Source organism: Hyla sarda, chromosome 2 (genome assembly GCF_029499605.1).
Source record: "Hyla sarda isolate aHylSar1 chromosome 2, aHylSar1.hap1, whole genome shotgun sequence".
Taxonomy (NCBI): domain Eukaryota; kingdom Metazoa; phylum Chordata; class Amphibia; order Anura; family Hylidae; genus Hyla; species Hyla sarda.
In genome coordinates this window covers 222,131,245-222,153,507 of record NC_079190.1, presented here as the reverse complement: position 1 = coordinate 222,153,507, position 22,263 = coordinate 222,131,245, and the positions used below count along the sequence as shown (strand labels likewise).

At 41.7% G+C, this 22,263-nt stretch overlaps 1 protein-coding gene across 2 annotated transcripts in view; it reads right to left on the bottom strand.

The window, feature by feature from the left end:
• Window positions 1-22,263, bottom strand: part of LOC130355786 (uncharacterized) — a 477,167-nt gene that overhangs the window by 183,025 nt on the left and 271,879 nt on the right. For both annotated transcript variants that reach the window (XM_056556452.1, XM_056556451.1), the window contains one exon: window positions 10,026-10,134. In XM_056556452.1, coding sequence (XP_056412427.1) covers window positions 10,026-10,134 — 109 coding nt within the window. The remainder of the gene's footprint in view (window positions 1-10,025; window positions 10,135-22,263) is intronic.

Genomic DNA, 22,263 nt, shown 5'->3' with positions numbered 1-22,263 from the left:
TCCAGGTTTTGTCCGTTAACAGAGGAGATGTACAAAGGCTTGGCTAGTCGATTAACAAGAAGATGATGTTTATGGACCAAAGAAGCATCAATAAAGTCGCCTGCGGAACCGGAGTCCAAAAATGTTGTAGCGCTGAAGGAAGAATTGGCAGAAGTGGAGACTTGTACTGTAATGGTCAAGCGAGGAAAGGTGGTATTCACGCCTAGGGATGTCTCTCCCTTGTGCCCTAGATGCAAGCATTTCCCGGCTGTGGAGGACGAACAGTACAGTCTTTGAGGAAGTTCTCTGGGCTAGCACAATACAGGCACAAATTCTCTCTGTGATGTTGAGATCTCTCCTGTTGCATCAGGCGAGAACGATCTACTTGCATAGCCTCTTCAGCAAGAGGCACAGGAGACTATAAAGGAGGACGTTGGAACACAGGCGCCAAGCGAGTATATCGCCATGTTCGGACAGGTTCTCTCTCCAAACAAAGCTCCTCATGTCGCTCAGCAGAATGCATATCAATACGTGTAGCCAGGTGGATTAATTCAGTCAAGGAGGATGGAGGATCACGTGCAGTGAGAGCATCTTTTACCCTGCTAGAGAGTCCTTTTTTGAAAGTAGTGCACTAGGTCTTGACATTCCATGCCAGTTCAGAGGCTAGAGTGCGGAATTGAACCGCGTAGTCACCAACGGAGGAATTCCCTTGACAGAGATTTAATAAAGCCATCTCAGACCAAGAAGCACGTGCGGGTTCCTCAAAGACACTGCAGAATTCAGCAAGAAAGGCCGTCAGATTGGAGGAGATTGTGTCACCATGGTCCCAAAAGAGGCGTAGCCCGGCCAGGGCTTTTCCGGACAGGAGACTGAGGACAAAGGTAACCTTAGCTTGTTACATCAGGAACTGGTCAGACAAGAGCTTCAGATGCAAGGAGCACTGTGTAATGAAGCCTCTACACAACTTTGGATCTCCTTCGTACTTCGAGGGTAAAGGTAATCGTAACTTGGACCCAGAAGACGCTGCAGGAGTAGGTGGAGAAACTTGAGCTGGTTGCGGCTGCTGCTGCTTTTGTATGGCCAATAACTGCTGCATCATTGCAGACAACTGAGTGAGCTACTTGTTGTCGGGCCAACTGCTGCGACTGCTGCACCACAACGAAGGGAAGATCTGCAACTTCAGGCAGGGGTACCTCAGCGGGATCCATGGCCAGATCTTACTGTAACACTCACAGTTCAGTAGACAGGAACAATTGTGGTAGTGGATCCGCTTGACCTGTGTGGCAGAAGACTCGGACCGTACCAGGAAGCAGAGTGTAAGGTGCCACTGGTTTTAACCAGAGCCAACCGCAAAGTGGGATGGACTTGCTATGGCAGATGGCACCCAGGTCGCTACCCCTGGCACAGCTTGGCCACACAGGAGGCTGAAGAGATTCGAGGCACAGGTAGGATACAGCAACTCATGGTCAGGATAGCAGGAGGTAAGGGCAGGTGGCACAGAAGCATAGTCAGGGACGTAGCAGAAGGTCAGTAGGCAGGCAGCAAAGGAACAAGGTCAGGTCCCAAAACAAGGGTCAGAAACACAGCAAGGCAACTCTCTGGAACGTTTTCTCTCAGGTACAAGGCAACAAAGAGGTGTGGAAGGTGCAGGAACTTATAGAAGAGGCACAGGTGTTTCACATAATTATGGGCGTACTGGAAATCTCAGAGCTCCGGCGCGCCCACCCTAGGAGATGGGGACACGCGCACCGGAGCTGAGAGACAGGAGAGGAGGCAGCAGAGGAACGAGGTAAGTGACGGGCTGGGATTCCCATGCGGGCACATCCCGCAATGCGAATCCCAGCCCACCCGGCAGAAGGGAGAGGGGGACAATGTGCTCACGGCTAGTGCGTGTGGCCAGAGCACAAGGCGTGACAATATGGAACACATTTTACATAGTTAAAAAGATTGAAATAAGACACAAGTCCACCAAATTCAGCCTCTAATCTTACTTTGATAATCCAGAGAAAGGCAAAAAACCTCAATGAAAAACTTGCCAATGACGTATTTAGGACAAACTTCCTTCTCCACTGTTAATATGATAGGATAGAATATTAGGATTAAAAACCCATGTCATCTGATCTAGTACCTATAACCGGAGGTGTCCAATTAAGCAACACAATTGTGATAATATACTGTGCCAGTGTTTTATAGTCTTTACGGTGTAGACAGGAGATAAGCACCCAGAGTATCCTGTACTGTACAGGTGATCATAGATGCATTTAGTACACTTATTGCCGGTCACAACAGTACAGGACAGGGAGTCCAGCAATAGACAGGAGTCCGTGATTCTGTGCATGGAATTCTATGCTGATAGCATAGCACGCCAGGGAAAGAGTAGCAGACAAGTTGCTACATCTGTATACTTTACAGTTTGGCACTGATGATATTAATCCAATCTTACAGTCTAGAAGTTTGATTCTCATAATACCTGGGTTTATAACTGGATCCCAGAGGATTGCACCCGAGTTGTTGAAAGGCAGGACGCGTGTGTGTGTGTGTGTGTATATATAAGTGACTACTATATAAGAAACTACTGCAGCCAGTGTGTGAAAGGCAGGGTCATATCAGATACTCAGGGTCTCATGAAGGGTCTCATGAAGCCAGGGTGTCATGAAGCCAAAAGAAACGGATGCTGACTAGAAAGTGTGAAGACAGTTACTGAAGAAGACACAGAGAAATTCTCTATTTTCCACACAAAGAGGACAGGAGGTCCTTTAAAATGTGTCCTCAAAAAAAGAGCCCAAAAGCACTGAAGGTTGTATATAGTGCTCCTCCTCCTTTTGCCCCACTGTTAAAGTGAGACTATCACTGTATCTATTATTAGTCAAAGCAAATCTGTCCAGTGTCCCAAGGGGGTAAGCAAAAAATATTTGTACTGTTTTCTGTAATCTGTTACATTTTTGCTTCCCAACTGGGAAACCCAGAAATCAACTTGCAGCTATTTTTGTGCAGCTGTATAAAAAAGAAAAAACAACAACATTGCGAGCCTAACTGTATTTAATTGTGAGCTCATTAACTAGTGGTCCAGAAACTCCAGACAGTAATCCAGATACTTACATATTTATAAAGAGCCAAAATGGAAAATGTATGGTGCAATAGGAGAGCTATAGCAGGGGGACTAAGGAATCAAGAAGATAGGCAACCCATAAATGGCACACACACTAAAACAATCCCATCATTATTTTGTAGTAATTGCCTAAGCTGGACCATATAAGCACTGTCTCAAGCTATACTGTGCTGCTATTGTTTAGATATATTATTAAACAATCACTGGTTATGCATACTAGATTTATATGGACAGAATGTTGATCCAGGGATTTATTCTGACTGCCATATTTGGAGACAGGAAGGAATTTTTACCTCTAGTATGAGGGTTTTTTGCCTTCCCCTGAATGAACTCAGTAGGGACTCATTAGGGTTATAGGTTGAACTTGATGGACTCTGGTCTTTTTTCAACCTTATGAACTATGTAACTATGTAACAAGGTCAGTAATTAATATATTGAACATAGAGGGCCCAATCCTGGTATTGATAACTGTGACCATCTTGATTCACACAGCACTGAACTATGTTTAGTAAGGGAAAATATCCTTAAGACAGAAGCAAGTGTGTAACAGTGACTGAACAGGCCCGAAATATTTTGGTCATCAAGGGAGTAAACAGAATATGCATTGGTACCTGCTATTTTGGGACCTGCAACATAATCAAGAGCAATTATATAGTCGTTCTTCTCATTGAAAACTGTAGCACAGACACTTAATATGTTCACTGAAGCAGATTCATTTCACATGGAAAAAGTAATCCAAACTGCTGTCATATCATAGCAACTGTATGATGCCCAGAATGCAAATATATACCATTTGAAATTACAGTGTATTTCACAAACACATTCCCCTAGGAGAAACATGGTAAATATGTGCAGCCCAACTAACTGCGACAGGAACATTATCTTGTGTTTGTAATACAGTATGTGAATTATGTATTGATGAGACAATTTAAGGTGCTAATCTCTTTCATCCTCCAACATGTTTAAAGTCTGTTGTACGACTAATGTTCAATTAGAAACAGAATTTTATTATCTAAAAATGCAGGTTTAAAATATGCATGGTTTGGAAGGAGGGGGATGTGAACCTTATCCTGAAATAACAGATTTTTTACTTATAAAACAGCTATTTGCCAGGATTTCAAAAACCATCTGCTTTCAAAGACTACCTTCCTCGTTGTTTACCACAGGCTGTCTTGTCTGTTTTAACAACCTCCCGTGGGATTCTGTACACCTCATTATGCAAAACCACTGTATGTGTATTCACTTCGACACTTTCAGCTAATCTGCACACATAGCACCTTTTCTATTATATGCAATCCTTGCGAGGCTGCACTTTACAGCCACTAACCATATGCAGCCTTCTTCTTTTCTCATACTCGAGTTTTAAGTCCAAATGTTCTACGTGGGGCTCATTTAAAATTCTCCCTTTTGTGATCCAAATCCATAAAATATAAAAACTCCTAGTTGTACTATGAGGATGTCACGTGCTCTAGAAAGCACTCCAAACTCAGATAAAACCTTTAAACAATTCCCAGATGTTTATGGCGCATGAAGAAACAATATCTAATCTCCCCATTTGTAACTAAAAAAGTGTATTGTTGCACTCTTGTCAAGTCTATTACTGGTGCTCTGGAATGTAAAAATTGAGGAGCTATTCCAATCAGCGACACATTAAAGAAAAGCAAATCATAACCGCACAGATTACTATAGTCTATATGTGTTCTCGGCGGACGCACCTGCATGAGTTAAGAACCAGAACAAGCTTTAAATGCTGGGGTGAAAAGCAGGCTACACTCATTTAAAATGGAGCCATGTTCATTACACATACACATGAGGTTTGTAAAAATAATGATCACACTATACAAGCAGAATCCATATCCAGCATATAAAGTCACAGCCATCTGAAGAAATACAGTATAAAGTAATTCTTCCTAATCATAAAAGAGCTTTTAGTTGCAGCATTTCTTCCCTTTATTTTTTTTTATGATTTCCCTTTTATATTTGTTTCTGTCCCCATTTCTTCCCCTGTGTTTTTATCCCTCCCAGTTTTGTGTGTCTGTTTTGCCTGTTGCATTAACTTGTAAATTATTTTTATTAGATTTAAATAAATATTAAATTGGTATGCTTGAATACCGATATACATCATATGTTATATGATGAAGTAAAGAAATCAGTGTGACAACATACCGTAATTAAAGAAAATGTGGTCAACAGGCTACTGTACACCATGGCACCACCAAGTGCTTCTAGTGATACCTACAAACAGGAGAAATGGATTTGGATTTGCCAGCTTGCTGGAGAAGTGTTCCAGTATTATCACATGTCCCCACACTGATTTAACGGCATTGTGCTGAACAGAGTAGGTTACTACACTAAAGCATTGTGCAGGACAATTTCTATACAAGGTGGCTGGTGCAACCCTTACAAAAAAAACTGCAAAGATGGGGAACGCAATGGTGGAGACCTTCAAAGGATGGATACAGGCAGCATACAGGAAACAAGCTGTAGTGAGGTATCTGGGATATGGGTAAAGATGTGTGGTCAATAGTTAGCCAAAAGTTGTACACAGGTATAAGCAATAAGGAGGAGTGGGGTGTAATTAGAACCTGTGTGGAGGAAGAGGGGTGCAGTTGCCCAACAGGCCTTTTTTATAAAGGACTGTGAAAAATGAAAGAAGCAATCTAATTCTGTGGTTCTCAACTTATGTTGCCTGAATACCCCTTGACAGCCCATTCCCAAAAAATTGTACCCCCATATTAGAGACACTTTTTAATGATTATAGTATATATGCTTTACTTTCCTCTGTAACAGGCCCCCTATTCCTCTCCCTTTCTCCCCAGTCCCCCGATTTACAGGTGATGTCTTCTCTAACTGGAGTTGTTTACTTTTCTTGACTATCTGGACTAGACCGTTATGAATATTTCTACCATACAAGATATTTCCCATACAAGACTTCTCCACAGAACAAGCCAAACAAACAGGCTCCTTTCTGCAGTACAATACCCACCTCTTTACATGCTCCCCATGTTTATTGTCCCACACAATAATAGTACCCGCTTTGCATCCCCATAAAGTTTTTATGCCCCCTATGTGCCCCCAAATATAGCTATAGGCCCATAACTGCCCCCAAATATAGTTGTAGGCCACAATACTGTCCCGTTTTGGTGCTCCACTGCTCTTCTGGTCTGGGGACCTTTTGCTATGGCTCATAGCAGTATGTTGCTGGTCTGCAGGGGCAGTGGAGGAACAAAGTTGATTGTAGTTACTGCCCACAGCAGCCCAGTGCCTGCCCAGTGCCCCGTTTGCTGTCCTCCTGCTCCGCTCCTTAGTACAGTGATGTCAGTCTACCATTTATTTCAAAGTGGTCCAGACCAGTAACCAGTGGCTGTGGCTGCCATTACTGATTTTTTCTTACAAGTACCCCCTGGAGATCTGCTAAGTACCCTTGGGGGTACTTGTACCCAAGGTTGAGAACCACTGAACTAATTGGTTGCTATGGGCAAATACACCACTCTTTCTTTACACAAGCAAGACTAAAATCTTAAGAGACTAGGGCATAGGTAATGAGTTCAGCACAGGAGCTGTCCAGCAATCTCAGCTGCTGACTAAGAAAAGTTCCTTGTGGCCCTGAGACTGGTAAGAAAAATCACAGGAGTACTACACCTCCTCATGTTCACCACAATAAAGCATTTTAGAAAATTATTAGTGTGTTCTGCATGTATTCAGTATCCCACTAATAAGGGCTTGGACTAGGACCACTCTTTTGACTAGGGTAGGTATATGAAAGTGGGCACGGAGGTAGTGATAAGAGTAGATGAGCTGGACTTACCTGGGATCTTGCCATGCTAAGGACACTTGAGTGTCATTTACATATATAACAAAAAGACATATCTTAGGCTGGAAGGGACTATGTAGGTAAAAAAGGATATGTACGGAATCCTGATGCATAGACATATCTAGCCATGCTTTTACATACGCCCCTGTTTTTCTGTTGACTGGTCCACTTTCAGCAACATGCACATTGCACATTTTCAGCTGAGATTAGTTGGGATTTGTGAAAGGAAGTAACAAAGCGGCCAAAGAGGCACCAAGCAATTTCCATGCAAAGTGATTGGTGCAGTCCAACAAGTTGTACTTAGACAGGGCAGGCAGTAGTGGAAAGCAGCCTCTAAGAGACCCATGGTGAATAAACAGGAAAAGCTGACAAACTACAGCATTTGCACACACTTGTTAGGACCTTTGGGGGAGATCAAAATCTTGAACCACAGTGTAACGACCTCCAGGGAAGTAGAAATTACTTGCATAGCAGAACAGTATGTAATTGTCCTGACAAAGGGGGAGACCCTGAAATGCATACTTCAATGAACTTCAAGTAGTGGTAGTGGCAGAATATAAATCTGAGTGGACTGAGAGGTATCTTCTCCCCACATCTATGTTAGTAATCACAAGCTAATATTTTATTAAAACAACCCAAGAGCAAAAAACACCGGCATTGCAATAACTCCTGCAATAATAATGGATTCCAAAACACATAGGATGCATTAGAACACTGGCTTTATGGACAATAGGTTGTGCTACCCATGGGAAAACAGAATCCAATGATGTCAGAAAGCACTTAAAGAACTTAGCACAGAGCACTCACCCGGTCACTTCTTTACTGGCAGTCAGCGAATGCTGTCATGTTCGGATTGGAGCGGCGAGGCGGCCGATAGTAATGGGGTAATTCAGATGCTGGCCAGCGTCTGAACTACCCAGTTACCATTGGCCACCTCCCAGCTCCCATCCGAAGATGACAGCATTCGGTGACTGCCAGTAAAGAATTGACCGGGGGAGTGCTCTGTGCCATGTTCTTTAAGTGCTTTCTAATATTTAATTACTTGGCTGGGCCTCTCCAAGGGTTGAGCACAGGTGAAGCCCCCCAAAACCCCTCCACATGTACTAAGCAGGTCATTTGCATAATGAAAAAAATGGGGATTGCAAAAAAACGGGTGCTCAGAATGGGGATCTGTAAGTATCATTGACATCAGTGTAAATCTCAGTACAAACCTGTACAACAGATTAGTACGAGTGACACTGGTGACAGATTCCCTTTAAAAGGGCTGTCTTTATTAGACAACCCCTTTTAGGCCAAAAGCACAAGGCAGTACTTTTTCAGTTTACCTCAGATAACTTTAATGACAATTTTCATAGAAAATTACAATTATGGTGGTGAATTAAAAATTTAGCAAATAGGCGAAAACTCCAGTGAAACAATAAAATGGTGTACTCTAACAACTGCAAAATAACATACACATGGGGACATGCTTCTAGGCCCCATTCATAGAGAACAGTTTTGATGCAACACCAAAATGTATACTTTGCCTTTTTAAGATTCACTCCTAATTCAAGATACAAAATAAATTCATTCAAAACTGTACATTTCACAACCATTTTTTTCAAATTTATATTTTGGACTAGGTCCAAAAAATTTTATTACATGACATCTGCTTTCATGTTTGGCCTAAAACATATAGCATAGCCGCATAATAGAGGAAAGAAATAGGAATGGAAAAATACAGATTTCACATGGGAGTTCAGGATCAAATTATTTAAAGCAGATTATTTTCATAAAAGCAAAAGGTTCATAGTAAATGGCCCAAGCTTAGAGTGGCGGTCACGGTCCATCTGATATATGGATCTAAAAATCTAATGGACACATGTCTGCACATTGCCAGTCATTATTATTTGCCAGAGCAGCTTTGTTCAGTCAAAGCCCTAGCATTTTCTCGGCTAGCTTATTCCTAAACACTGGGTAGTGTGTCTCCAGGGCAAATACAATGGCTCATTACGTGGAATTGAGAAGTGGTCAGCAGCTGCACACAATTAACTCAGCTTGAGCCTGGTCTTCGAGCAGCATTTTCTACCATGTCTATAATTATATCCAAGATGTTCCTTTGAGTGACTGTATATCAGAAGTAATTTTCTATTTAAACACTCTACGTGCCGAATCTCCTAGATAATTATTTATTTGGATGAAGTAGCTATAATGTTAAATGCGCCAAATATATGCTACGTGTTCTGGTAGTGAGTCAAAGATTAAAACTGTAGCTCCCAGAGTGAGAGATATCTGTAAATGAGTGAAGCCATATGAAACATGTATTACTAGACATCAGTTATGGACCCTACACCATAGCACCAATGCTCTTTGATGATTCATTATTTTCAACTTCTACACAACTGTAACTAGTCTAGGCAACTTCTGTACTTCTGAAAGATTAAGTTAATGGCCCTGATTTATCAATCAGCCTGAAACCCTACTTGTCTGGTTTTTCCCACAGCAACCAATCACAGCTCAGCTTTTATATCTTAACGAGCTCTGGCAAAGTGAAAGTTGAGCTGTGATTGGTTCCCATGAGAAAAAACAGATAATTAGGGTTTCAGGCAGATTTATAAATATGGGCCATTATGTGGATAAAACTCGCATTACCAAAGTAGAAGCCAGCAAAGAGGACATATAAGAACCTCACATTTGGAATGTAATTGATGCCTTGTAACATCCAACTATGTTGGCTTCAAATAAAACAAGTGTTCTTACAATGGGTAAGTTATATGTGAGTCCCATTTTGGAAAGAGAATAACATGCATGGTAATAAACTCTGCACAATACTGTGGAATATGTTTGTGGCTATATCATCCACAGGAAATATGTTACTATTGGGTCTATGATGTGGCTGCATAGATGAAACCATGAATGATCATTTGTGGTCCTGTTAAGCCAATCACAACACAAGGTTCTCTATTATGATCCTCTACTAATGTATTTTTGGTATCTGATACTTGTTTTGGTAAATAGCATGCAAGACATAAATACTGCAACAGCACAAAGGTATCTATATGTATGAAATTAGAAGTAACATTACAAATGACATGTCCACTACTGTCTTTGTATTGTATCTACAACTGTACTTATAAAAATTACCTCCAGTGTCCTTTACATCTTCACCCACTGTTTCTAGGACCTGACCATCAGTTTTGTGAGCTATGAAATGTGGCACTGCCAATGGAGCATCTACATCGTCACTTTTCATCTAAGGTCAAAAAATTGAGAGAAAGAAAAAGGGAAATTTATTATTTTCACATATTCAAATTCATACTAAACAAAAGCTTTATCATATGTTTAAACAATATAAAATTCCTATAAAAATACCAAAAACTCATGATTTCTCAGGTTATGTGACACCATGTCCTGCTTCATTGTTTTTGTATATGAAACTTAAAACTGTGTTCAGATATTTCTCATTGGTTTAGAGTGTTACAAAAAATGCACATTGTTATTATTGCATAGGACAACAAATCATACAAAAAAATGGGACACATTTACTAAAACATGTGGATCTGTAAATACAGTACATATGGCCAATGTAGATATAGCTGCGTCTGTGCTTTCTGCATATTTTATGCAACTTTACCGAGGCGCACTTTGTGCCCAGAGGGCGTGTTTAGTTGACAAAGTGGGTGTAGTTTCACCAGTGTATCTTTGGACACTGGATTCATCATCTGAGACTTTTGAAAAGTTGCACAAAATTGCACAGATCCCACACCACTCCTTAAAGCCCATACCTAACTGTGTAATGTTTACTTAAAGTAACAATCCTGTTAACAAAAAGAATCAGTACCTTTTGGTTAAAATTGTAACTTTATCTTTCGTTGACTATTGCATGTCTGTTGTCATTATATTGCAAGTAGGGCAGGGAAGAGTGAGCCCTAAGCTGACTCTGAACTTCTTCCCTTGCCTTCTTCCCTTGCCTGCACAACCGCCCTAATGGTGGCACAACAAGTTACCAGTCATTTTCCTAACTAAGGTGCAGGGGCATTATTGTCAAAACAATACTGTACTGTACAGGTCAGGGACACACAGTCAATAAACCAGAATAAAAAAACAGACATCATGGAAACATGGTAACAGGAATATAGTGTACAGACAATAGCCTAAGAACCCAAAGCAAGATAAATGGAAGATATGATAATGTAAAAAGACAGGTAAACTAGGAATTATATATGGCATGATATATCCAGGAATGCAGGGGATGAATAAGGTTAGACTGAAGACAAACACTATATAACTCAAGGATATGAAAATACTAAAATGACAATAACAGACACAAATGCACAAAGACCAACTGGTCTGAACATTAAACAAAAAAAACTGGATACACAGAGCTAATTCACACTAAATACAAAGCAAACTGACCCTTATGTTAGGGACAAAGCGAAGCTCGGGAAAGGGATCTAGCACTAGTAGGAACTAGATAACTACAACTCCAAACTCCAATAATATGGAGAGACACAAAATACCAAATCTAAATAGACTCTAAGTAGAGGCACACAACTGTGGGAAACAGAATCTAACCTGAGGAAACTTCGAATCCAAAACACATCTAAACAGAGGTACTGACACGAAAAAGATAAAGAAACACACAAACAGGTCTGAACAGGGGTGAATATATAAGTATCACAGAAGCAGGTGTGAATGCATACCAACAGAGAATACTAAAAAAAAAAGACACAACGGGACAGACTAAACCCAACCAGGTACACATAATAATAAGAATACCAGAATAGAGCTAAAAGCTAACAAGATAAAAGTCATAGCAATACAAAGTGCATGTGTACACACAGAGACAAAGTAGAGTAAATTTAAATCAGCTGCACCAGCTGGAAGGCCAAGCACTATTCAAATAACCCCTCCTGTGCTTCTGTTGACCAGGGACTGTAACTCTTTCCAGACCAGAGAGCAACCTACACAGACTGGTCAGGTGCACTTGTTACATCTGTAACTTTACTATTCATTTACCATAACTCTCCACAAGTATAGCATGTACACCAGGTGTTCAGTTTTGTACGCTAAACGGCAAGGTTATGTCGCACAATTACAAGGTGTATCACTCATAGTAAATTCTGGCCAGCTGATAGACACTAAAAATTCTGCAGAATCATGTTGCACAAAACACAGCAGTAAATCTACCTCATTGGGGTTTATTTCCTAACGTGATCCCGACTCTCTTTTGTCGGGTTTTGCACCCAAATTGTGTCACATGTCCCTTGTGACACAATTTGCGACCCAAAAAAACAAAAGCCTCCATTTTACAAGAAAACAAAAACAAAAAGGGGACGTGGCCACGGGATAAAGTGAGCGTGGCCCCGACAGTTTTGAAAAATCCCAACATATTTACTATGGTTTCCACAGAAAATGTGGTGGATTTGAGCCAAGGAAAACCCGACAGATCAGAACAGTTGTAAAAAAAAGCAAAATGTAGAGAAAAGTGCAAAATGTAGGGAAACCTTAGTAAATACCTTGGGAAAATACCGGAAATCAAAACCCACAAAGAAACCTACATTCCACTCTCGCTTGCTATTTATTAGATCAATTATTCTATTAAAGGGGTTTTCCGGAACTCTAAAATTGTTGGCCTATCCTTAGGAAATGGGAAAGCAAGCTGCTTGCCACACTTTCAACTGTAGCACACATTTCTTAGGCAAGTATTTCTAATACACATGAATAAGAAATATATAATTTCGTCATGTGTATTACTTGCAGACAATACATTGTAAAACCCTAAATAGACTAAGTGGGGGAGATTCTCAAAAACTGCTGTAATTTCTGTTCCAGCGATATTATTCACACCTTTTTTTTCTCCTCACATTTTCAAAGGTTTCTTGTGCTGCTTTGAAAATATGAAAATATGTGAAAATAAATTTTTGCGTCCCTTTTTTTTTTTTTCGTGGCAAATTTTTTGGGGGGATTTTTTATTGAAATTGCCGAGTTTTTTGCACCAAATTGTACATCCCAGAAAATTCTGCTGGAAACCTCTCACAAAATATTCCATGGTTGCTAGAGCCCAGACAATTGATAACTATAAATAAAACATTTCTGAGCTTAAATGTGAGTGCAGGTGCAGTGACCAAGAAAAAAAAAATATTTTTTAATAACATTTTTCAATAATAATTATTTCTTTTTTAAAATAATTACTTAAATAACACCTTTCCCGAAACCCCCCCCCCAACCCCCCCCCCCCCCCCCCCCCAAAAAAAAATTAAAAAAAATCACCATTTCTGTGATTTCTAAAAGCTGGTGTGAAATTTTTGATGTAAACTGCACTCTCACCCCTTAAGCAGATAATATAAGTGGACACACCAACTTTTACAAAACTGACGTGAACAGTGTAAACCGTGGCACAAAGCTCTTTGAAAATGTGGTCGATACTTATCACGCCAAGATTTTGGCACAAAATAGATTTTTTTTGGTGCAAAATTCTTTGGGAATCTCCCCCAGTGTCTATATATATATATATATATGTTATAATAGCCTTAAATTCCTGGACTATTTGTTTATTAAAGAATGCTCTATGTCATTCTTAGGCTAAGTTTCCAATTTTTTTTTTTATTCCTGCATTTATTTGTGTGAAAAAAATGCCAGAAAAAAATGTCACTGCAATTTCTTGCATCTGACATTTTTTCTGGTGTCTTTGCATTTGAGTGGAAATAACTTTTTTGGCCCCTTTGGCATTTCTTTCAAAATGTGTTGGGTACCAAAAAAAATAAAATAAAAAAGGATGCAGTAGTGATGGAAAAAATGCATTTAATGAAATTTATATTTTTTATAACCAAATTTAAATTTTTAAACAGGGATCAATTTATGTGGGCATGCAGGGCACTAAAAATGTAGCCGACAATAATAAAAATGTAGTGCGTGTGTGTGTATTTTTCACTTTTTTTTTCTTTCTTTTTTATATTTTTTTAGGTAGTACTACTACTCCCAGTATAGAAAAGACTGTTCCATGATGGGGGTAATAGTTCCTGTACTAAAAGACAGATCGCCCCCGGGTGTCACTCCTGACACCCAATGCAATCGTCCATGATATAGAAGAGATGCGGAGCGGCTCTATACACCGCTCGCATCTCTGCACTATACTCCGGGCCGGCCAGTGATATTCACATCACTCATTCATATTTTCCGCCCAGAGTGGGGATTGGCCGGATGGTGGCAGACAATCCCCGCTCTCAGCGAGAAATATGAATGGTGAGTGGCCGGCCGGAGTACAGAGCAGAGATGCGAGCATAGGAGAAAGCCGCTCTGCATCTCAGGGATGAAGGATGATCGCAGCGGGTATTAGTAGTGACACCAGCTGTGAGCTGTTCTTAACTGCAGTTACTACTGCTCACAAGATGGAGCACATTCTGCTCTATGCTGGGAATAGTAGTACCTGCATTAATAGACAGATCGCAGCGAGTAGTACCTGCAATCTTCCTGTATAATGTATAGATGCGGGCGGACGCTCTTCTATGGTCCCCTGCACTGACGTATATATATATATATATATATATATATATATATATATACCTATTCATATTTCCCACAGAGAGTTGTGATGTGCTGGAACCATCTGGCCAACCACAGCTCTCTGCAGGAAATATGAATCGGTGTATATATATACGGAAGTGCAGGGGATCATAGATGAGCGGCCGGCTGCATCTATACATAATACAGAAGGATTGCAACAGAACTCAGGGCAATCTGTCAATTAGTACAGGTACTACTTCTCACATCATGGAACAGTGTGTTCCATGCTGGGAGTAGTAAGTAATGCTACCTAATAAAATGTAAAAAAAAAAAAGGGAAAACACACACACACTACATTTTTATTATTGTCGGCTAAATTTTTAGTGCCCTGCCCACTCACATAAATTGATACATGTTTAAAAATTTATTAAAATTTCGTTATAATAAAGATAAATTTAGTTAAATCCAATTTTTTCCATCATTACTATATATTTTTTTATATATTTTTTTTAATGGTACCCTACGAAATTTTGTTAAAAAATGTATCTCCAAAAAAGAATAAAAAAACGCCTGCAAAAACACAAAAGTTGAAACCCACATGTAATTTCTTGATGCTTTTTAACTCCCATAGTCCTCTATGGGAGAAAAACGCCACGATTTCAGGGGGGAAAAAAATGCCATAGGCTCAACATGCTGCGACTTTGCAAAACCGCCAAGGAGCTACAAAGCGCCCAAAAAAAAAGAGTAAAAAAACCTAAAGGCCAAAAGGATTTAAAAAAAAACACCACACTGAAAAACGCTAAGTGGAAAAAGAATTTCGCGATTTCTCATAGATTTACAGCTAACATCTGTCCACAGCGTTTTATGGCCGAAAAAACGCCATGCGGCAGAATTGGCATTTTTCTTGGCATTCCCTCCCCCCCACAAAAAAAAAAGGTTGGAAACATGGCGGAATTTACATCCACATTCCGCAGGAGAATTTAGATGGAAATTCCCCCATAATTTACTGCAAGTTGATTTGAATTGAATTCCGCAGTCCCATTGAGACAGCAGAATTTCTGCAGTAGGCAGAAAGTACCGCCACAGAAATTCTGCTTTCTGCATTCTGTAAAGACTAGTATTATATTTTGTGGAATTCCATGGAGAAATTCCATCAAAATTAATGGGGCTTGAATTTCAATGGAATTCTGTGTTTAAATAACAGAGAATTTCGATGTAATTAAGTCACTCTTCCACCACAATTTCGGCTTTCAGCTTTGCTTAAAGCCTTTTCTAAAGAATTGCTGAAATTCTGCTGTGTGAACTTACCTTTACAGCGGAATCCTCACACAATACATTATTATAGGGCCAGCAATGTCCGTGCGGTTCTGATGCACTTGGGCCAGGGCACCCTCAGATTCTACGGTAGAACATTTCTGGCGGGAGGATTCTCAATGTGAACCTGGCCTTAGAATATCAGTTGCAACAGTTGAGTTTAAAACATTGAAGTGAACCAACTCCATATGAATGTCGTTGTCATGTAGAGTGTTAAAATGTCATAAGTAGCATTGATATTTTTTTTAAATTGAACTATATTCTTGCTCACAAAATCTATTACTGTGATTGTCCTCAAAAGAAATGTTTGAACCCGAAAACCAAAGGAACAATCCTCTGACGGAGACAAGGAGAGCTTTTCCTTGGAACATTTTTTAATAAAAAGGCAATCAGTGGAATTGCCGGGCATAGAACAAGCCTGTGTTCAGTCAGTGCAATCAATAATACTGCTGTGGTGGAGGAACAGCACAAGGGGATATAGATTGTAGTGGTTTGTTAGCATGGAGAAGTTATTTCACAGGTAACACAAGAATCCTCTGGAGTCTCACGGCACACAATTTAACTCCATCTTATATTCTTGAACTTGTATCGCTATCAATGGGTGACATTTTCCTCATGTACCTGATTTGTACACATCATAAATACATTGCAGAAGAGAATCAGTGGTGTTGTCTACAATAAACAGGTATTCAAAAGGAAGGACAGAGCCTTTTCCAGCTGATTGCACACAGAATGATTAAAAAGTATCTGCGTCAAAGACACCATCATGATTCTAAATTGCAGCAGAGATTACCACTTTGGAGCTGTCATTAAAGCTATCATTTTTGTTTTGCTTTTCCTGCTAGCAGTGATAAATTGTAAAGCACGGAGAGATATATTATTTAATAAAAGAAAACATTTGACAAAAGTGATAATTCAACCTATGTAATAATATAATGTGCAGAGCATTTTCTTTATACATTGTTACTGTATCTATGACTTAAACCACCATAAAACAGAATTCACACACATGAGATTTATTCACTACATTGTTTAAATACTTAATCCAAAGAAAAGAAACATTGCTTATACACATCTAATGTATTTCCCAAATGGCACATATACAGAATGTGATCACTTCGTCCCTGTGGCCAGCAGGGCAGATCTCATCTGATAACAAGTAAGGGTATTTTCATACAATGTAAAACATGCAGGATGTCAGCTCAGAAAACACGGGCAGTCATTCCGCACATTTGAATAATCTGGCGGGCACAAGAAGCAATTGGAAATGCGCAATGCATTTCCGTGCAAAATCCTTTGAAAGAATAGACAAGTCTATCCTTTCTGTGGATGCTGGAATCGGGATTTGCGTGGCAGATGTTCCACCGTGTGCACAGTGCAGCAGGACCCCACTGAAAACTGGGATTCTGCTGCAGCGTAATGTCTAAAGATGGGCGAATTTTTCAAAAATTCAATTCGGCCGATTCAACGAATTTTCTGAAAAAACTTGGTTCTATCCGAATATATTTGCGGCGAGTCAATGTTAAAAACGTCTATTTCCGTGCTACAGGGAGCCTCAATAGGGTTGTAGAACACTTTTCCTTGCCGTAACACGCATAGGGAGTGTGCTGGGGTAGTGAAATAATACTGTTATTCAGTATGACATGCAGATTACAGGCGTCACTATTAGAATCACTGCTGCAGAGTGGCACAATTACACTGGATGTGGCAGCAGGGTCGGGAGACCATATGGCATCACAATTGAAGAGATTATTGAAATGTCAATTGAACAGTTTAAAGAGATTAACAAGTTTAATGTGCCACCAGCAGCATGAGATCATATGGCATCAAAATGAAACAGTCTGGAGGTGATGGCAGCCTATGTAGGCCGCAGAGCGGAACAATGACAGTGTAGTGTGTCAGTTTGTCCTCCCTCTCAGTGGTGCAGGCCAGACCTGGGAGGGCTACTGGGTAGATCCTGCCAATATCATATGCTTGTCTAAAATATTAAGCCATGCAAGTGTAAATAAACACGGCTGGTACTGTGAAAGTGCATATATAACTGCAAATGTGTCATTTAATCAGTTATCGTTTATTTTTATTGCTCCAACCTGTTTCCTTGGATTCTTGTGGTAATTCCAGAGCTAATATATGAAGACGAGCAGCTTAAGGAGGGTGAGCTTTGCAGTGTACCAGTGGCTGAAGTAAATGCAAAGTTTCTTGGCCATTTTTAGGATGTCTTGTAGATAGGGGGAAGACTTAAGGAACCGCTTGACAACCAGACGCAACACGTGTGCCATGTTATAGTTTATTTTATCGCTCCAACCCATTTCTTTGGAGCCTGGATGTGGCAGCAGCCTGACGAGACCATAGGGCCTCACAATTGAGATTTTTTTTAAATGTCAATTGAATATTTTGAACAGATGAACAAGTTTAAGGTGCCAGCAGCATGAAGAGATCACATGGCGGCACAATGACACAGCCTGGAGGTGGTGGCAGTCTATGTAGGCTGCAGAGCAGCACAATGTCAGAGCCTGAAGGTGGCAGCAGCATGACAAGACCATAGGGCGGCACAATGACAGAGCCTGGAGGTGGCAGCAGCATAAGGAGTCCGTATGGAGGCACAATGACAGAGCCTGGAGGTGGCAGCAGCAGCATGAGTAGATCATATGGCGGCACAATGACAGAGCCTGAAGGTGGCAGCAGCAGCATCAGGAGTCCTGAAAGTAACCGGTGACAGAGTGGAGCAATGGGTGGCAGTACCAGTACCCGCTGACGGAGATGGGTGAAAGAAGGAGCACTTGGCATCAGATGTGTGGCATCAGGCGGGTGACAGCATCAGAATAGTAGCTGAGGCAGGTAGGCAGAAGAAACCGGTCTCTTTTGTGAAAGTGTTGGTGTGGCACCATGGATAATCTTGTCAGATGCATCAGGCATTGGTGGGTGGAAATCCTGGCTGATCCAAGCCTGATTCATCTTCACAAAGGTCAGTCTCTCCACATTTTTGGTGGACAGGCGAGTTCTCCTTGGGGTTACCCCACCGCACTAAATACCCGCTCTGATGCCACACTACTGGCCGGGCAGGACAGTTTTTCCAGGGCAAACTCTGCTAGTTGTGGCCACAAATCCAGTTTGGCTGCCCAGAAGTCCACTGGATCTTCAAGGTGGGTTAGCAAGGTCATGTCCAAGTAAGCCACCACCTGCTGGTTCAGTCCTGCTCAAGGTGTACCTGCTGCTGCTGATTAGTTGCTTCAATGCGGGTGAAGAAAGCTACTCATTAGCAACTGTAGACTCATGCTGCTGATGTTGGAGCAGGTACTCCCACCCCTACCCAGCAGCCATGGCAGTGGAACGTGAGCGCAGAGGGCCCCCTCCAGTCAGACCTGCAAGAGGATGGACGATGATGCAGATAGGCATTGGCCAACTGACTAAGTAGGATGTCTCTGTAGTAGGTCAGTTTGTCCTCCCTCTCAGTGGGTGTAAAAAAGGCCCCCATTTCATGCCGGTAGTGAGGGTCCAACAAGGTGGAGAGCCAGAAGTCATCCCGCTGCCGAATGGTGACAATTCAGCAGTCAATAGGCAAGCAAGTGAGCATGCACCGTGCCATTTGTGCAAGTGACTCAGAGGGACTCCCTGCCTCAATCTCCACTGCATACTGCCACGGTTTGTCTAGGTCCTCTGTCTCATCTTCCTCGTCCCCCTCCACTCCTGTCAGCTTAGTATAAAGACCACCCATTTCACAACACATTGCCTGTGCTCCACAGTCCCCCTCCTCCTCTTCCAGTTCAGCCCCCACAAGGCTAATGTGGCCATGAGATGTAGGCGCCACATCTCCAGTGCCCTGACCAGCCATTGGTTCCACCATTTGTTGTAGGAAATGAAGCAGTGGAATGACGTTGTTCATCCCATAATCCTGGTAAGTGAGAAATATGTTGGCTTCCTCAAAGGGCCTGAGCAAACGGCAGATGTCACATATGAGCTGCCACTGGTTAACATCAAAGTTACACAGGGGATTGTGATTTAAACATGTATACCTTATAATACTTATGATTCATTATGGTTTTTTAATTTGTCTGTAAAACATTGTCTGTCCATGTAAACCAGGGATATGGAAAACACATCAAACATCCTGAATGTGGCTTCAACTCACTGGTTACTGGAGATAAAAAAAAGCCACCAAAAACACTTTGATCCTCACTTATCGCAAACATAACATATTCATAGGATCGCTAGTTGGCACATGGCCCAGAGGTCACAATCATATAAAAGCCCAAAAGTACTTTATCCATTAGTTATAATTGGTATAAGATAATCTCTAGTTGCTTTGTTGCCTTTCTGTGCAAATCCCTCTTAGGGCATGTTCAAACAGCAGAAAGTCTGTGCTGAATTCCATCAGAATATTCCACATGGACATTAGTAATGTCCAAGTGAGATATTTTGATGGAATTCTGCACAGACTTTCATCATCATCAGGAGAAGAGGGTGGCAGATTGCCCGTTAGGCAGCAGCTATGCCAGCAAGGTTGTGGCATGGTTGGGAGTCAGCAGGGTGGCAGCAGTGGGAAGTCTGGAGCCAAATGTGCCCGGGGTAGACCACCTGCTTCGCGGCAGCCTACCTGCCCGGGAGTTAGTGGAGCAGGTGTTCCCGGAATCCCAGGCAGTAGCAGTCAGTGTGGACTGTTGGTGGGAAAATCAGCTACTCGGTAGTGTGGCAGTTATTTGTTAAGCATCCGGAGGAGGTTAACATGGCCACATGTAAGATATGTCAGCAGAAGGTGAAGTGTGGCCTGGGTCCCAATGTTGGCACCACGGCCCTGCATCAACATATGCAGTGTCACCATAAAGCGGCCTTGGAGAGCCGTGGCTCCGATGTGGTGGTCCAACATACTGCTGCAACCACTACATCACCCAGTGGCACGCCACTCCCTGTTTTGGCCAGCCAAGGCTCCACCACCTCAGCCAAAGGGAGCTATCTGTCATTCCCATCTTCTGTTGGTCCAGATGCTCCTGCTCCTCCTACTTCTCATCAGTCATTCCCACAGCAATCCATCACCGAAGCAATTTCTAAGAGAGATCAGTATGCGCCCACTCATCCAACGGCGCAGAAGCTGAATGTGCTCTTGTCCAAGTTGCTGGTGCTGCAGTCCCTCCCTTTTCAAGTGGTGGACTTTGCACCTTTCAGAGAACTGATGGCTTGTGCTGAGTTGATGTGGAGAGTCCCAAGCCGTAATTTATTTTCGAAAAAGGCAGTACCAGCCCTGCACAAATATGTAGAACAGAAGTTCGGCCAGTCCTTGAGCCTGTTGATGTGTACCAAAGTGCACGGCAGCGCCGACGTGTTGAGTTGTGACTATGGTCAGGGACAATACATTTATGGCCCACTGGGTGTGTGTGGTTCCCGCACAGCCACACCAGCAACATGGCCATGTCACGCTGCTTCCACCTCCACACTCTCCCGCTATTGGTCCTGCGACAATGTCCAACTCTGCCTCCTCATCCTCCACCATGTCCTCAGCCTCCACTGCATGGACAAGTCACAGTGCCCCTCAAGCATACCAAGTGTGCAGGGCACGGCGGTGTCACACTGTTCTTCACCTGGTTTGTCTTGGCGAATAGAATCACACAGGGGGAGGAACTGTTCAAAGTGATTCATCAAGAAATGCAATCGTGGCTTTCTCCACGACAATCGAAAATGGGAACCATGATGACCGACAACGGGAAGAACATCTTTTCTGCGCTACATCAAGGAAGCCTGAGCCATGCGCCCTGCATGGGACAGGTGTTCAATCTGGTTGTCAAGCGGTTCCTAAAGTGTTCCACCCATCTGGAAGACATCCTAACAAATCGCACTTCAGCCACTCGTACACCGCAAAGCACACCCTCCTTGAGCTGCAGCGTCAGAACGTAATCCCCCAACATAGTCTGATATGTGACGTTTCCACCCATTGGAATTCCACCATCCATGTGTTGGACCGACTAAATGAACAGAGAAAGGCCATCAACGATTACTTGATGATCCAACCAGGGATATGGAAAACACATCAAACATCCTGAATGTGGCTTCAACTCACTGGTTACTGGAGATAAAAAAAAGCCACCAAAAACACTTTGATCCTCACATAAGATATTCAAACATTAGATATTCATAGGATCGCTAGTTGGCACATGGCCCAGAGGTCACAATCATATAAAAGCCCAATAGTACTTTATCCATTAGTTATAATTGGTATAAGATAATCTCTAGTTGCTTTGTTGCCTTTCTGTGCAAATCCCTCTTAGGGCATGTTCAAACAGCAGAAAGTCTGTGCTGAATTCCATCAGAATATTCCACATGGACATTAGTAATGTCCATTTGAGATATTTTGATGGAATTCTGCACAGACTTTCATCATCATCAGGAGAAGAGGGTGGCAGATTGCCCGTTAGGCAGCAGCTATGCCAGCATAATGAATCATAAGTATTATAAGGTATACATGTTTAAATCACAATACATTGATATAAAATAATCATGATCATTACAATCACAATGTTCTGCTAAAAACCCAACAGTCTCCAACAAATCAAGGACCTATATTTTGTTTCAC